Source organism: Puntigrus tetrazona, chromosome 19 (genome assembly GCF_018831695.1).
Source record: "Puntigrus tetrazona isolate hp1 chromosome 19, ASM1883169v1, whole genome shotgun sequence".
NCBI lineage: Eukaryota > Metazoa > Chordata > Actinopteri > Cypriniformes > Cyprinidae > Puntigrus > Puntigrus tetrazona.
The window spans coordinates 17,298,431-17,316,781 of record NC_056717.1 but is presented as its reverse complement, the minus strand read 5'-3'; the positions used below and the strand labels follow the sequence as shown (position 1 = coordinate 17,316,781).

The 18,351-nt window shown below is 38.1% G+C and overlaps 1 protein-coding gene across 2 annotated transcripts; it reads right to left on the bottom strand.

The window, feature by feature from the left end:
• Nucleotides 1-1,452: 1,452 nt before the first annotated feature.
• Nucleotides 1,453-17,930, bottom strand: cnot3b (CCR4-NOT transcription complex, subunit 3b). 2 transcript variants are annotated; one of them, XM_043218255.1, is made up of 18 exons: nucleotides 17,773-17,930; nucleotides 14,845-14,907; nucleotides 14,565-14,632; nucleotides 13,203-13,277; nucleotides 12,823-12,912; nucleotides 12,458-12,586; nucleotides 11,544-11,639; nucleotides 10,801-11,020; nucleotides 10,593-10,717; nucleotides 9,766-9,819; nucleotides 8,799-9,681; nucleotides 8,080-8,185; nucleotides 7,699-7,840; nucleotides 5,024-5,120; nucleotides 4,742-4,940; nucleotides 3,784-3,916; nucleotides 3,341-3,466; nucleotides 1,453-2,952 (listed from the first exon to the last, which is right to left on the bottom strand). In XM_043218255.1, the coding sequence occupies exons 2-18, from the start codon at nucleotides 14,867-14,869 to the stop codon at nucleotides 2,854-2,856; spliced, it is 2,667 nt and encodes an 888-aa protein (XP_043074190.1). In that variant the 5' UTR covers nucleotides 14,870-14,907; nucleotides 17,773-17,930; the 3' UTR covers nucleotides 1,453-2,853. The 2 variants fall into 2 exon arrangements, with proteins under 2 accessions (XP_043074190.1, XP_043074192.1); XM_043218257.1 differs by having other exon boundaries at nucleotides 14,845-14,904; nucleotides 17,773-17,928.
• Between the last annotated feature and the right edge of the window lie 421 nt (nucleotides 17,931-18,351).

Here is an 18,351-nt window from a genome sequence, read left to right as displayed (position 1 = left end):
GCATTGGTTATCTCACATTGTGGAAAAGGCTAGATGGTTTCAGGAGGCGTTCTGGAGGAGACAGCATTGTTCTCGAGTATCATACAACAGTCTGAAGGCAACACACTCTAGGACATTGGGGTATGAGCATTCCAATCTGCAGTGACGTGAGAGCGAATGTTTGTATTTGGGGCATGACATGACTCCCTGTGTTGCCGGAGGCAATGGTGGGGTCAGTCTTGTCGCTGTGGGATCTTCATGGTAGTGAACCTGCCAGAAGTGCTCGTAGCCTTCGCACACACATGTAAACACACACAAACGTGCTCTCACACACAGCCAGATGACTCAAACACTCCTGCAGCCGCTGGCCCAAACCAAATGCGTCACAGAGCCACACACAAAAATAAGCAGACACAAAAACACGGAATCACACGCTCACACATGCGTGAACGGATGAAAAAATGTGAAAAACGGGATCAGGTGTGGGGCAAGTTCAAGGATGGTATTTTGTTAAAAGCGCTTTAACACCAAAGAAAAAAATGATTTGTTTCTACCAAGAGGTTTTGCCAAGCGTCAATATGTCGTCGGTGTATTTTGTGTACTTGCCTGAAATACATCTTTTACACAATGAGTACTCTCACAAAAGAGAACAAAAAAAAAAAAATCTATGTAGCCAGGAAATCCAAGTTAGTTCTGAGAAAATTAAGTCATTTGGTTTGAAATTTTGTTTACTAATAGTGCAACAATCATACAAGTCTCTAATTTTTTAGGAGGGCAACTGTATATGAAAAAGTGTGTAACTCCAAAAATTTTGGGATGGGCTTTTATGCTCACCAAGGTTGCATATATTTGGTCAGAAACACAGCAAACAATAATACTGTGAAATACTGTAGCAGTCATATATATATATATATATATATATATATATATATATATATATATATATATATATATATATATATATATATATATATATATATATATATATATATATATATATATATTCTTAATGAGCCAAAGATTTAAGCATTGGCCATCACTGAGCACAAAGCACAGACTGAAAGGCAGTCTAAAACAGAGTATCTGTGAGTGATGCGGAATGACAGATTTCTTCTCTGCCGCTGCTTCAGCTCCATTTCCTTCCTAGTGAGAAACCATAAGCGATCATAAAGCAAGAGAAAACACAGATGCTCTGACTTTCAACACCTGCCCCTCGCTCTGCTTCTACCCTGCAAACAAATACAAGCAGAAGGATATGAACTGCGAAAAGTCCCAGAGCTGTTGTACTGTATATCAGCGCTCTCTGAGCGATACTCGAGGACCGGAACTAACTGAATCATAATGGGACTAAATTAAAATGATAATCAATTTCTTCACAAGGCAGTCAATAAATTATGTTACTGGAGAGAGTCTCACGAGAGCAATGTAATTCAAAACACATGCTCAGAGATTATGAAAAACCCACATGCCCTCTTTTTGAAAAGTAGTTCTTTTATTTATATTTTACAGTCTTTACTCTCTTTGCAATGCTTTATTTGCTAGTTTTTTTTTTTTTAGTCCAGTCCACTTTGCAAGTGTGATTTTCCATGCCGTTTAAAAGGAAGGGGGAAGGAAGGGGTCAACAGAAGGAGAACAAATGTTCTGTACAACACTTTTCCAGTTAGGAAAAAAATTTTTTTATATATATTCATATATATATATATATATATATATATATATATATATATATATATATAATTCATATTTCTGCTCTCTTTCACACGCTCATCAGGAAAGATAAAGGTTAAGATAAAAACAAGGTTGTGTGCGTGGACATTTTGTAAGAATGGATATTTAAACGCCCCGTTCTTGCTGAACTGTAAAGAAATTTCATGACTGGCTTAATTCACCTCTACAGCATTTTTTTCTTATTAAAATTATTTCGTTGGACGTTAATCTATACAGCACAAACATATAAGGGGAACAGATTCCTGGAAAATTTATGAGTGCCACTTTGAAATTAAATGGTGAAGTTTTAGTGAAATCTGAAAGACATGCAAGTCTACCTGGAGCTCTCAACACTTTAAAAAAAATGACAGATGGAAATGTGCATTTACCCTAATAAATGAACATTCATTAATTCCCTTTCTGAGTCTTAAAAAAACAACAACTTTTTTTTTCTCATGAGAGTCACAAGTTGAGTGACGTGTACTTGGTTTCCTGTTGTCTGTTACCTATAAACAAAAATAGTGTGCTTGCATTTATTTCGGTGCCACAATGTTAAGCACCATTATGAACGTCAATGTTAGAGTTTGGGACGCGTACTTGCAAGCACATCTGCGTCAAAACCTGTGCTTTGATTAGAGCTAACAAGCTTGGGAAGAAAACAGCAGCTTTGGCGGACAGGTATAAGAAAATCATTGTGCACAAGAATTAAACCGCTTATGTTTACTTTAAACAAAATATTTTCTGAATAACACAACTGTAGCGCAGAGAATCTGGATTAGTTGGCTTTAAGTCGTAAATATTATAGCAGAAATATAGGATAAATAATTCATCCACACTGATTTGTATTTGTAATCTTGCTGACAGGTTGAATGTTTTATTTGACAACACTCAGATTTCTTTTTTGGCGCAAAAATGCTCCAGAAAAGGGTTGATTTATTGGGGTTAAGTCTGATTGAATGAGAGGGCGGAGTCACAAAGGGAGTGGCTGGTGGGTGAGGATAATATTAAAGAGTGGGAGGGGCTCCAGATGCATTATGCACCAGCGAGACATAAAACAGCCTCGCACGTGCATCTGGGTCTCCTCCCTGATGAATGAAAGAGAGTGTACATGTGTGTTGATTCAGTCCGGAATGTCGACAGTAGTCCTCCATTCTAGTTGACCATCCGTCACTGGAGGTCCCGGTCTTCAAGGTACCTGTACTCAAATGTAAATCCTTCCTTTTTTCTCTGGCCCCATTTCTCATAGTCAAAGTAAATATATGTCCCCTGTAGAAAGACAAAAATAATAATTGAAATTAATCATTCAGAAATGTTAAGTTATTAATTATTAAGTTTTACTCACATATAAACTACTGTTCAACAGTTTGGGATCGGTTTTGAGTTTGGTAACTTTTGGTTTGGTAAAATTTGGTAATCTCACCACCAAAAATATAATAAAAACAGTAATACTGTAAAATATCATTGCCGTTTACAATATTTTAAAATATTATTTATTGCAGTGATTGCAAAAGTGATTTTTCAGCCGCAGTGTCACATGATCTTTCAGAAACTTAGTAGTGGCACACTCCACATATTGTGGTCAGGCACATTTTCTTGGCCAAAATATAACGGGCCATTGCGGTCCCAAGCTTCGGGTCGTAATAGCGTGACTCACTTGCTCAAACTCATCTGTGATGGTCTTGGGCTCCTCGTGCCTCTGGAACCACATCATGTACTTGGTATGGAATCTCCATGATTGTTTTTTCAAGGCCTTGGCTGCTAGATACTGCGCTTTTGTACCCTAAGGAGTATAATGCAATTGTCATTCACCAGCAATGCGCCAATAACAAAAAAAACAGGCAGTAATCCTGAAATCACACTCTAAGATCAATATTACTACTATCTATCAATCAAATACCATATGTGCTTACTGAAGAACAAAACAACCCGTTTGTAATTACTGGGGCTCCACTGGGGGCGTTAACTGTAAAGAAGCGCGCGCGCGAGCACACACACACACACACACACACACACACACACACACACACACACACACACACACACACACACACACACACACACACACACACACACACACACACACACACACACACACACCTCTAAGTAGTAAAAGATGAAGAAGAGGGTCTCTGTAGACAGTCTCTGGTAGAACTCCACAGTGTCGGAGTGAGGAGGTGGCACCTGGTGGTGAAAAGGCAGTGTTGGGCAGGGGTTCCTCATCAGGTACTGCCTGTGTGTCCAAAAGAGAGGAAACAATTTAAAAAAATGATCGACGAGAACATTCAAAAGAAGCCAAATGACCCTGATAATCTGAAAGAGGTTAGTGTGGTTTTAATATGAAGTACCAATGCATTTTAAACTAGGTAATTCAAAAACATAAATTTCAAAAATGTCTCAGATTTTAATACATAAAACAAAAAAGAAATACTACATTCATTCATTAAATTTTAAATACATTTTATGAACCCCGAAATACATGCAAAAAATAAAAATACACTGATAAATAAAATTAATATAATGTGTAAACAAATTAAATGTACCTCTTTTAAAACAATGAAATAACTCAATGAGCCGCTGAAGTGACAAGTGGGAACATTTTTTTTTTTAATATATGTAATTTTGATACAGTTACATTTAATAAAAAGAAAAGTTGAAAATTAATTTACATTTATTAATTCCAGTGTCTGTTTTATGAGAGCAGATATTATAAAATGTTTGTGCAATAAGGTTTCCATAGAATATTATCAAGTAAACTGGTAGATTGTAATGTTATTATTGATTTACTTTAATTTTGATTATTATAGTTAACTAAATAGCAAACATTTTTCAAAAATTCTGAAAAACAACACAAATACTCCTTATTCTGCAATGCCCCAAAACAGTAACAATGCATTATACTTATACTCATATTAAAAATGATGGCAAACTAATGAAAAACATGGTCATATTGTAAAGTAAGTTAAGTTTCCAGGAATCTCCCAGACTTGAAGGCATGTGACTAGTCACCTGTCAGAATCAGTGAACGCTAAGGAACTGTGTTTGTGTGTGCGCTCACCTGATCCTCTCCGAGTCGGACGGGTGAGGCATGTGCGTCCAGGCGGACTCCTGCATGGCTTGCTGGTAGAGTTGCTCTTTGGAGAGGGGGACGGGGCCCAGTGGACACACGCCCAGCGATGGGGGGATGCTCACTTCCGACAGAGCAGACTGAGGAGCTGCAGGAGTGCCTGAAGGGGCCGTGGAACTGGGGAATATATCTAAAAGAGGATGAAAGAAAGAATCCAGCCAAACAATAGAACACAGTGCAAGATAAGAGTAATGAGTACTTGCTGATACATACCATTTGAGATATGTAGTGCAGACAGCTCCCCTTCTAACCCTGAGCCCTGGGCAACCCTCTCTGCCATCGACTTTAAAGAGCTCAGAGGCTCCTGAGGCTGGAGAGAATGGAACACAAAAACAAACAAAAAAAACGCACTTTGAAACAATGGTCAATTAAAAGTTGCTCTAGCATGTTCCTAAAATAGTGCCATGGGCAAATAATTAGGTATGATGAACAGTTACTATGCATAATCGCTTCCAAGAAACGATTATGCAGGGAAACAAGGCAGCTTTATAGTGACAACAAAGGCAAATCATAAAATGAATAACACACTGGCATATACAGATTTTTAAAATGGATTTTACAAGAATGCCTAATGAAAACCAAGACATAGTCGCTTGCATTGAAATTGAAAGGTTGTGGAGATATATATATGTATACGTGTGTGTGTGTGTGTGTGTGTGTGTGTGCCAAAAGTATTCGCTCACCTGCCTTGACTTACATATGAACTTAAGTGACATAACATTCCTAAAACAATGGGGTTCAATATGGCGTCGATCCACCCTTTGCAGCTATAACAGCTTCAACTCTTCTGGGAAGGCTGTCCAGAAGGTGTTTATGAGAATTTATTACCATTCTTCCAGAAGCGCATTTGTGAGGTCACACAAATTTGTGAGGCCTGGCTTTCAGTCTCCGCTCTAATTCATCCCAAAGGTGTTTTATCAGGTTGAGGTCAGGACTCTGTGCAGGCCAGTCAAGTTCATCCACACCATACTCTGTCATGTCTTTATGGGCCTTGCTTTGTGCACTGGTGCAGTGTCAATTTGGAAGAGGAAAGGGGCCAGCTCCAAACTCTTACCACAAAGTTGGAAGCATGGAATCGTCCAAAATGTCTTGGTATGCTGAAGCATTCAGAGTTCCTTTCACTGGAACAAAGGGGCCAAGCCCAGCTCTTGAAAAACAACCCTACACCACAATCCCCCCTCCACAAACTTAACACTTGGCACAATGCAGTGAGACAAGTAGCATTCTCCTGGGAACCGTCAAACCCAGACTCGTCCATCAGATTAGCAGATGGAGAAGTGCGATTCGTCATTGTAGAGAATGCATCCACACTGCTCTAGAGTCCAGTAGCGGCATGCTTTACACTACTGCATCCGATGCTTTGCATTGGTGATATATGGCTTGGATGGAGCTGCTCAGCCGTTCCATGAAGGTCTCTGCGCACTGTTCTTGAGCTAATCTAAAGGCCACATGAAGTTTGCACGTATGTTGCAATTGACTCTGCAGAAAGTTGGTTACCTCAGAATCCGCTGACCCCGCTCCATCAGTTTACGTGGCCTACCACTTCGTAGCTGAGTTGCTGTCTTTCCCAAATGCTTTCAAGTTCTTATGATGCAGCTGACAGTTAATTGTGGAATATTTAGGACCGGGGAAATTTCACGACTGGATTTGTTGCACAGATGGCATCCTATCACAGTTTCACACTAGAATTCACTGAGCTCCTGAGAACGACCCATTCTTTCACACTTTTGTAAAAACAGTCTGCATGCCTGGGTGTTTGATTTTATACACCTGATTCAGATTATTTGGATGGGTGAGCAAATACTTTTGGCAAAATAGTGCGTGTATGTATGTATATATACACATATACATAAATAAATAAATAAATAATCTCCTTATGAATGGACCACTGAATCAGTGACTGTCTTACATCTTTATTTTTCTTCTGTGTGCAGTTGCGTTTTTTTCCCCATTTCTCCACAATATTCACTCACATAGACAAGCTGTGTGAACCTCATTGGCGTTACCTTGTTGTTACTTGTTATCTTATTAATCGGCATTTATGTACTCAAAATCAGAACCATCAAACCAGTTAGATGTTTTAATCAGATTAGTCAGGTCAGGCAAATAAAATTCTCTTCTTTTGTGCCTTCAAAAATAAATGTACTTGTCTCAGACAAGCATTAATGTTGAGTTCTATTACCGTATATAAAATTCAACCCGTCAGAGTGGCTAGTGGGAGTGGCCGTGTTACCCGCCACAGCTGAAATATATAAATATTAATATATACACACACAGTATATAAATATACCTTGATGAGATTTTGTTATATACATAGGTATGTGCATACACACACACAAATATTTTTATATATATATATATATATATATATATATATAAATGTGATAAATTTATAGAATACTGTATGAATTTATGCACATTATATACTTAAAAAAAAATCTTTAAAGTCTCTTATGCCCCACACGCACAAAAATATTGTGAAAAGTTTTTTTACAATCTATATTCATTGATGGCAAAGCTGAATTTAATAAAGAATTTCTTTCATCTTAACTGTCAATTTTGATCAATTTAAATCGCAGCTTCAGTTTCTTTCAAAACCCCCACATTTTTAAAAAGTAGTATTTGTGTCGTTACACAACTAACAACCCGAACTGCTTTTCACCTACTTTATTTCATCTAAGCTTGCATTAAGGTGGTGTCCTAATAATTAATGTGTTCATTTCTCTGCCTGTTCCCGTCTAATCTCAGTTTGGCCAAATCACACAATTTACAGGGCACTACTGGGCAACAGGAATGTGGAGATGCTCACCCACTCATCAAACAGGTGTAGTGCTATGTAATGACAGACAATGTGCTGAGTGTGTACGTCCAAACATTATGTGACTGACCTTGATGGTGTCGGCAGCCTGTGTGTATGAGTGCGGGCCATTCAGCAGGCTGCCACCGCCTGCTTTACTCTCACTGTACGACGGTGAGGGTGAGCTGGGCGGCAGTGTTATTGACCCTAGAAGGCTGGACCCACTGTCCTTACTGTTTTCACAGGAGGGAGAAGAGCATTTAGAAAACCAGGTAAATGAGAAATAAAACTAATTTGCAATTCAGATCTTTCCTCAATAAGATTGTTTTAAAGCAGCTTCACAACAATAAACAGGAAAATTTGTGTGAATTTTGAAGAATTCAATTATTTCAGCTCTACAGAAGACAACCTCACAAAACCTTTTAACAGGTTGGTCTTGGTGGTTGCTAAAGTGTAAGCGAGAAGTACTCACGGCTGATTTGTTGAGGAATTTAGAGATGAGGATTGGCTATTCTGTGATTGACTGGCACTGGTGAGGGCGGAGTCTGACGTGCTGTCTGCTACCACAGCACTATAACCTGAAAGATGCAGGAAAATTAAAGTAAAAATGTAAACAAATAAATATTTTAGCGTCTTATTCAGGGTTTCTATAGGTTTTATAAGAAATTTAAGACTTAAAAAAAGCCTTTCAAATAAAGATTAGAGGGAAAAAAAAAAAAGAGGACTAAAGCTCATTATAGACAATTATATTAAGAGAACAAATTGACCTGAATTAGAAACACCTAAGAGATTTCCGTCATTTCTTTATGCATTTTGAGTTTCTGATTAGAGTAAGAAATGCTTAATTCAAACAGAAAACGTTTTAAAGACCCTTTTAACATTTTTCCTACCCCACTGAAAATATTTGTCCTTTTTTTAAAAACTCAATTTTATCTTCTTAAAAAAAAATAAAAAGATGTCCTACATATTTTTTACCTCTAGTAAAAATCTTGATTTAAAGATGTTACTTGTACTCAAAAACAAGACAAAAATATACTAAGCAAGTAATTCATTTTTTTGCAATGCATCCAACATTCAATGCCATTTAAGACCTTTTTAAACTCTTAACTTTAAAAAAATGTGCATTTTCTAAGACCTGCAGAAACCCTGTTTACAAATTTTTTCCTGATTAGACAGCTATTCTGCACTCACTTGTACCGCCGTTTTGTTTCGGCCCACTGGGTGGCCGTGGTAGCACGGCGCTTCCCACTGCACTTCCTGTCCCAGAGGTTCCTCCGTTGCTTCCAATAACTCCCACGTTGCTCCCTGAGGTCAGTGTGCCTCCCACAGAGCTGGGAGCCACCAAAGGTAGAGGCTCCACAACAGACTGTGTGGACCCAAGACCCAGAACACCAGTCCCTGAGCTCAAGAGGCTTGTGGAGCCTAGACTTCCGTTAGTCCCCACTGAGGTTACGACTCCACTGGAGTTTGTACTGCTAATATTCGTTCCAATCGACGCTGACAGCCCGCTGCCTACGCAACCTGCGGCAGCCGCTTGTGCATAAGGTGCCGGAGTGGATCCGCTCAAAAACCCAGTTATGTTGCTCAAGGATGCCGGCATCCCTGAAAGAACCAGACCGGGAATATGATTTGTGCCACTAGTCACAGACGTCACCTTCCCAAGGCCCAGACTGGAGGAAAGGCCCATTCCCAGTGGAGGTTGGCTCTGCGAGCTGGGTGTCAGTGGGCCCGGTGTGCTGGTGTTGGGCGGTGACGTGGAGGTGGATGTCGGGAGTAAGGTACAGTTGCTGGAGGAGGCCGAGATGGCATTGGAGAGAGAGGAGACTAAGTTTTTGGGCTGGTGCTGCTGTTGGGATTGCTGTGTTTGTTGCTGGGTTGCTGAACTGTAGCTGCCAGAGTTCTGAAGGGGGCCACCCATGCTGCCTAAAAGGCTGCTGCTCCCTGATGCCGAGCTAATGCTGCTGGCGACAGTCGCCATGGAGATCAAAGAGTTTGAAGAGGCTCCCGAGGACGAGGATGACAATGAGGAAGAGGAGGATAGAGACGAAGATGGATTTCCATTCTTGATAGGTGACTGCAACAAAATGACAGGATTTTTTGAGCTTGGTGTCAGTTCAAAAGTATTATATTATAAGTGACATGGGGTTTCTTTTCTCACCTGGCTGATTTCACTGTCTGTTGAACGACCTCTTTTCTTATCATCTTCCGAATTCTCATAAGCAGAAATGAAGAGAACATGACATAAAACAAAAGAAAAATCAAAACTAATTACTCGGTTGTATTTTTGTAAACCAAACGCATCTACAGAATAATTCATGTAAAATGTGTTTTAGTGGTTTTTTTCCTTTTAAATGTCACTGTGCTTAAACAAATCAGGTTCCTATACCTAATGTGCCTTATTTTTAGGAAATATGGTGAGATTCGGGATACATTTTCACAATTACTTTTCATAAACTTTGATTGGACAAATAAGCTTGCTGGTAAATAGGTTTAAAAAGTGAAGTTATATTGCTCTAAAGAGAAAAAAAACTCCACACTGATAAGTCCATAATTATTTACCTGTAAAAAGAAAACACTAAGAAAAAAAACAGTTAATAAATAAAAAATGAACAAATCAGCTCAGAACGTAATTATATTTTGTTATTTTAAGATAATTTTTCAATTATATAAATCAATGTAATGTTTAAAATAATAAATTATTTAATAAGACTATTAAATAAATATTTGTTTTTAAAGATTAACTGACCAATAATTATTAATAAAAATACATTTTTAAGCAACATTTTTTAAATGCTATGAGTTCATTAAGACATCTCAGCATTCAAAAGTGTAGTAAGAAAATCTTATATTAATTTTTAGATTTGCTAAAAATTACATTTGACAAATTAAATCAAATTTAATCCTTTAACCGATAACTGATATAATATCCAAAATTCTGATAATGTTGATTAAACTTTTGGTCTGCTGCTAAATGCTGATGCTCACCGTAGTGCAAGTAGCTGGAGAGGGAGGTATGGGAGATGACGACGTTGTGGAGGTCGGTGTGGAGCTGGAGTGCTGGAAGATCTCATCCTCTGTGTGACCTGGAGATGTGGCAACTAGTGGCTGGGCTACAAAACCAAACCAAAAAAGATTAATGATTGACAACAAAATACAACAGAATTCTGATATGTGCAGTTCTGATAGTACTTACGCATGTCCTCTAAATCAAGGTCATCATAGAGAAACTCATTCTCCTCAAAGTCAGGATCCTGAGAGGAATCAAGGTAGTACTCGACGTCATCTTTAATCTTGCGGATGGCATCCACTTGTACTGAGTCATTGTCCAGCATTCTAAGGATGGTTTCCAGCATGCGGATGTGATACCGGTGCCTCTCAATCATTCGTTTCAGTTCCTCGATCCGATCCTGCTTCTGAGGGCACAGCATGAGAAAAATATCTTACTAATGGCCTACCAATGTGAACAAGCAGTCATGTCAACAGAACTAGTGCAAGTACTGACATGGCAAAACTTTTTTTGGTGTGTACCATAGTAATCCCATCATTTTCTGTGGTAAACACCAAAATAATAAAGTACATGCTATATACTACAGTAGATTAAATATGAAAATCAGTAAATACCACAGTATTACCAACTGATACCATATTACCTTTTTTTAAGAATTAAAATGTGACCAAAAAAAATGCATACTTAGCATAAATAATCACCAATTAATTTATCACTTATCTTGTACTTTTACAAAAGGCCAATCACCTCATAAGCGCCTTGTTTAAGAAGACAAAAAGGCTCATTCGTGAGTCACCAAACGCTGAACCAACCACTTAGTTTCCAACCCAGATCTTTAACTGTTAGGCTAGACTATCCCACATCAAACATTTGCACTGTAAAAGATGAAAAGGACGAGAACAAAGAAGGTTGGAGTAAATGTAACTTACCTCTTTGTCTCCTTTCTTCTTCTTGGTCTGCACAGAAAGCGATTCAACCTCGCTTTCAAACTGGTCCACTTGCATGTTCAACGTGTCTATCGTGTTCTAGGAGAACCGAGGTACAAAGCAGAAGTAGATGACATCAGAAAATGATGCGGAGAGAGCAACAGTCTAGATGAGTGTGTCTTTCGCCAACAAAGATGGAGAATGACACTGTGCGCTAACATTTGCCGCTGGCTGACAAACTTTCATGGGCAAAATAAAGCGGTTTCAACAGAAATCCATGCAATTTGGAATTTTGCTTAAAGCTGATTTCTCCATGTCGTTTCAGCAACAGATTCACATTGGTTTCACCAAAATTTTGTGCCATAGTTCAGAACTTAATGTCTTAAACCAGAAATGAACAGAAAAGAAGCAGATTTAGCATAATTAAACACAGATACATTGGATCACTTGGTCGTGGTATCAATCTCCATCTAAAAGCAATGTCAAATGCATCCACTTTAACTGGCAACAAAGACTGCGATTATGATATTTCCTTTGCTTGTATTCCTGGACCACTATAAGAAGTGGGAGTTCAGCTGCTCTTTTTTCACTCCTCCCCTGACAGAAGCCGCCCACTATCATCTACATTAAAAACAAGGCATTTGGCACCTAAAATGAGCCTAATGTTTTATCGTATTGAATCAAGACAACATCTTCCTAGAATGACAGTCAACATTAAATTAAAAAATCCTATTCGCTTTCTTAATGCACATTTCTTGTCTTACTGTGAATGATTTATCAGTGTGTGCATCAGTCCAAAGAAAAGAAATGGGTAAAAAATTAAGGCTGATCCTACTTTTCTCCATTTTCAGAAGTCAAATGGATTTGGAACAATTCACAGTGACTTTAATCAGAGTGCTTCATGCTTGCGCTCTTACCGCTAGCCACTGGCCAACCTCTTCTTTCTCTTTCTGCGCAGGATCGACTTTCAGAGCGAGGCCGAGTCCTTCTTTAGAGTATGCTTTTGTTTTGGTTTCCCGTTCCACAATCTTAAACCGCTCCATTTGCTGTGTGTGGGGGGGAAATTGCATCATACAGATTTATTTAGATTTAATATTTATTAGGCATACATTATCTTAATCTTACAGTGACCTACGTATAAACCTAAGAAAATGACAAAAACATTTCAAAGTTTACATCTCAAAAGTCACTTTGCTAATGCACATATTTAGAGCATAACAAATCTGCCATTATTTATTAGTATAAGGGTGTTTTTGTTAGATTAAAACAGACATCTACTCACCGTCTCAATGAGTTTGCGATTCTCTACTAGCTGCCTTTTGTCTTTGATCTCATTGGAGGCGACCCATGTCTTAATCTGGTCACGGAGACGCTGCAGAACGAATGCAGGCAGAAACAGAAAGAGCATGTAGAAACAAAGAATGAAAGAAAATTGAGCCGGACGCCTGAAATCAAGCGTGCCAAACTCATCCTGTGCCGCCAAGCACAGTGGACACGCGCATACATGACCCTCGGCGTGGGTAGCGCTTGCCCTCAAAGTTGCAAATAAAGAAAAACACACCTTGAACAGTGAAAAAGGACATTGTCTTATAAGTTAAAGAAAAACTTGGTTCACCTACAGCCTACGGCGCATTCAGCTTGTGATCAAGAGAAAATTCTCACCTGTAGTTTTTTAATCTCTTTCTTGAGGTCAGATTCATATTTCTCTTTTTGGTTGGCGTTGGCTGCATTGTGGAGCTGGAAAAATTTTGAATAAATAAATAAATCACAATTTATGTGTTACATGGTCCAATGTATGGCATATATAAAATTGTCAAATTGCTTTTTTTTTTTTTTACACTACCATTCAGAACTACTGAACAAGTCTGAGGTTAGTATGATTTAAACAAACAAAAAAAAGAAATAACTTTACTCAGCAGGGATGCATTAAACTGATGCGTAAGAGGAAAAGCTGTTATATCATTATTGCTATTTTAAATCAGTGTTCTTTTGAACTTTCTGTTCACACAAAAGCATTAAGCACCCTATCAGCAAGACTGAAATAATGTCTGCTGATAATTCAGCTTTGCCATCACATGTATTAAATGACATTTTAATATTGGAAAAAAAATTACATTACATTATATATTTTAAATTACAATAATATTTACAATATTAGTTTTTACTGTATTTAAATGAAAACCTAATGAACAAATATGCTTCATGAAGAAGGTTTATTGTGCACATACTGCAATTTCCTAAGACATCAAGTTTTTTTTCTTTCTTTTTTTTTTAAAATCACAACAGAGGTTCAGGTCTATTTATCTCTGAACTACTGCCCAGATTTTCAGCAAGAAAAAGATAAATACAATCACATCCATATGGATCAGAGCAAATATAAATGAGAAAGAGGTACAATAAATTAGGCAGCCTGTCTTAAAAGTAGTACACATTCAAAAATGTCTTATCGTCTTCATTGACTACATTTGCTCATCATGGGAGAGGGACTTTTTTGTGTTTTGTTGTGGTGTAATGTAACTGCTGAGCAGGGTTGTTGCTGTGGGTGCGTATTACTTTGCAAATCTGCTTTGGTGTGTGATTTAGCTGTTAGCTTTGTCACACAGTGCAAAAGTTAAAAGGTGGCAACAGAGTCATTTTTAATGCAAGCATAGCATTATTGCTGTATATTTGACAATTTCACACTACCGTTCAAAGGTTTGGGCTAGGATTTTAAGCAAGTATGAGTATGTAGGAGTAAAAATGTTACAATATTTAAATTCTAAATATTATTAAAAAGTTATACAAAATAATTTATTCCTGTGATGCAAAGCTGAATTTTCTGGAGCCATTACTCCAGTATTCTTAGTCAGCATGATCCTTCAGAAATCATTCTGATTTAGTGCTCAAGAAACATTGTTATCAGTGTTTAATTAGTTATGCTGCTTAATATTTTTCATCATTTTGTCTTTTGAATTTGACATATTATAACACTATTCTTAAAAAAAATTAATTACACCCAATTTTAATTAACATTAGATTCCTTACCTTTTTCCAAATGTCCTCAAACTGCTCTACCCCTTCTGCAACTTTTTTCAAACATCTGTCTATTTCACCTGAGGAGAGAGAAGCGAACCTTAGGTACATGATGGGACGAGGTGAGACCAGGCCGTAATCGTCAGAGACACACATGCAAGCGTGCTTTGAAACAGCAGATAGCGCTGAATAATTTAAGCTGCTCATGTAGCATTCTCCTCAAACCAAGCTGAATTGAGATATCATGCATTAAACAGATATGGCCCAGAAATAAATGCCCCTGTTATCATACCTTGAAGTTTTCTTTTATCAGCCATGATTCTTGACTATGATGTTTTCTTCATGCCGTCTTCTACTGACAAATATAGAAGATAAAATGTGAACCAATGTTGTTCTTAACATGAAAACAGAAATAATGTGGATTTGCAAGATACAAGACTTTCATTATAATGTCCTTCAATGCAATACATCCAAAAAAAGAACACGGGCCTCTCAGACTGATGGTCTATTTTATAATTACATGTTTTTTCCCCTGAACTATTAGCGTAATTATTATAATGACGCAATGACATCATTACAGACATACAAAATGGCTCGTGATTTGTGCAGGGACCGTTTAGACAGGTTTGTCATGAATATAAAAATGCAAATACTCTTTTTATTTGGTAATTCTGGGACTAGCTTTAAAACTGGACCAAGTGGCGCACTTAATTTGTCAATAAGCTCTGCTGAAGACTTATTCACATATGCAGAGCAACTAAAATTTGTTTTAACCTGCCATTAGAAATAAAAAACTTCACGGCATTGGTTAAAAAAATTCTCCTACTCCCCCCTAGACTGTTTTTTAATCTTTTCATCTGATCTCAGAGTCCGGTGATAGCACTTTTAGCATAGCTTAGCACAGATCATTGAATCTAATTAGACCAGAAGCATGTCGTTTAAAAAGTGTTTCGCTATCTTTCCTGTTTAAAGCCTGACTCTTCTGTAGATACATTGTTTACTAAGCCTGACGGAAAACGAAACGCTTTCTAGTCTGATATGACTAGGAACTATACTCTTTTTCCGGCGTAATAACGTAAACAATGAATCCACTGAATAGCTTACACACACACACACCTTTTCACCTACACAATCCAAAAAGCATTCTATGCAAATCTGCTACACATGTTATGAATTTTTACGGAAAATACCACCAACGCAAAGGGCAATGATCCAGTCCTGGTTATCTACATGAGACCAACCCTTATTATACAGGAGAGCTGTGCACAATTTTACAATTTGTCTTTAAACATCTCCACTCAAACCATCAAATATAGTAATAAATAATATTTCTCAGCATCGTATACCAATCATGTGCAGACAGAGGCGTCTAGTCAAACGTATATTTTCATGCTTAAAGTACGTGTTGAGATGCACGCCAGTGTGAAACATAAAGATGCGCTATCGCGGTCTAAATTTAGCGAATGCATTAATCTGTCCTTTGCACATCCCACATAGACTTGCACTGATGCATACATGTTATCCATGTTTATTAGATTCAGAAAGTTCAAGAGCGTTGCTCAACACAAGCAGCGGGCATACAAGACTTGCTTGTTAAATTAGCAGTTCGCTGAAAACCTATCCTTTGCTGAAAACGTACTCTCCCTCGTGCTAGCTAAGATGTAGATGAGTTTGTTTCCTTATCAGGAAAGATTTTAAGAAATGCAGTGTTCCAAAAGATCCTCCGCAGTAAATGGGTGCCATCAGAATGAGAGTCTAAACAGCTGTTAAATACATTACGGTAGTCCAAATAACTTATAAATAATAATTCAAATTCAAAGTAATATTATATATAGAGAACTCCCTATTTTAACCAGAAGCAACAGTTTCAAGTAAAAACATCTTAATCACAAATTTATTACAAACACTCAGGTTTTTGCTCTATGTATTTTTTGCTGTATTGTGATACTTTTATCATCTGTTTACAGTCTCGTTTCTGAGGGCAGCCATTCAATGAAGAAGATCTGTTAGTGAGCAAATTATGTAATGCTAAATTGTACAGATTTTATTTTGGGAGTTGAGCACATTTTAATTTTTGGAAAAAAGATTTCTTTAACAATTAATTATGATGTAGAGATCTGAAGACCTTTTAATGAAGGTTGTCACCTATGTTTCTTCAGCACATAAACAAGCTTTTGATGTAAAGGCACGTGACAGCAAGAACAATACTTTAAAGCCTGCATTTATAATCGATTAAAAAGCCCCTTTAGGTCTTTTTAAAGGACTATCGCAGACAGATTTCTCTAGGAGCGCACTGTCAAAGCTAAGACAAGTTACAGTGCATGCAGAAATGGATTTGGTTGTTGACAAAATACCAATATATCTGCTCCTGGTCAGTGAGAACATGCGATGCAAACAAGTTTAAAAGCCATAAGACCAATTAGACAATGACAACGAATGCCAAATTAAATTACAACAGCTGCAAAACAATGCATTCAGATTTATATATATAACTATTTTATGAAACAGATTTATAAGTACACTGAGCAAGACGCATCAGCCTCATTTGCCATAATGAAGAAAGAAGTGATTTCATGCATCCATGCGCTTCCATAATGACTAGTTAGTGCGTGTGCGACTGACGCCGGACGCCAATAACGCATCAGAAAAGGCTATCCATTCACCACCGTTCTGATCGTTATATAAAATATAAACAGTCTGGATGACAGCTGCATGTCAATCAAAAAATCCTCTGACACACACCGTCGCGCGCATCCATTGAGTTCTCGCAACAATGTAGCGCGTGCAAACACAACAGCTGGCAGTTCGAGAGCTGAGCCTCCATCAGATGCGTTAACAGTTTAAAGTGAGGCTCAAAACACAGATCTCGCAGTCCTGCCGATAGCATCTCGTTTAGAGCAATCTGAATCTTGCTAAATAATATTACAGGAATATGAAACCAAAGACTGCCACTGTCTTTCCTTGCATGCGGCTTCTTTTGTATCTTCTCACCCAACTTAATTTACACGCACTCTACTTTTTCTACGCGCTGAGACGCCGACGCGATAATATTAACACTTCGGAGGAGTTAGAAAGCTCCGTTCCAGCAAGCAGCTCGCGAGCCTGTAGTGAACGCGACCGGCTCGAGCTTTTTTTTTTGGCTGGGATACAAATTGGAAAGGAAAAGAAAAAAAGCAGCACGTAATTGGAGTGACGCTCCAGCGCTGCGAGGATGTTTTACCTGATTTTCCTGAGTTTCACTCTTCCTTTTAAAAACCCCTTCAGTTCCGCCACAATTCCCCAACTTTTCACGCTATATTTTTATTTCCTATTATTTCTATTCGCCAAACAATCACTTCTCGCATCAAAGATGGCCGCCAGGAACACCTCCTCCGCTGGTGCGCTGGAGCCTTGTGGCCCCGCCCACTAAAACGCCATTGGATACCCGCGATCGTCGCTTTTCTCTTATTGGATAAAACGAGCTGTCGATCAACTCGCGGCGCTTGACAGCTTCCGTGCATAGCGAGTGATGGTTGGTGTATACGAAGAGGTTAAAGGTGTACCGGGATGTCTTGAAATTTTCCGACTTACTACGTGATCTATTAAGTAGTACTGCACGAATATATTAAGCTTTTGGCGACAGAAAGCGTAGCTTCAAAGCACTCTTTCAAAGATGCTGTTCACAATCAGTGTAGTGATGCTAGTCAACCAGCATGCTTGGAAAACGGATGGTGTATTAAGCAACATAAAAGCTGATGAGACTGTAGAAACCTGAAAAATAATTTCTGAACACAAGTCTTCATTTGTAGGTGCTGCTCAG

Bases quoted from the DNA above. Each gene is read 5' to 3' on its own strand.
- cnot3b (XM_043218255.1), bottom strand. From the start codon at position 14,869: ATGGCTGATAAAAGAAAACTTCAAG. The intron at 13,278-14,564 runs GTAAGGAATCTA...AAATTTTTCCAG, and splicing joins TTGAGGACATTTGGAAAAAG to CTCCACAATGCAGCCAACGC. The intron at 9,820-10,592 runs GTGAGCATCAGC...TCTGCTTATGAG, and splicing joins CTCCAGCTACTTGCACTACG to AATTCGGAAGATGATAAGAA.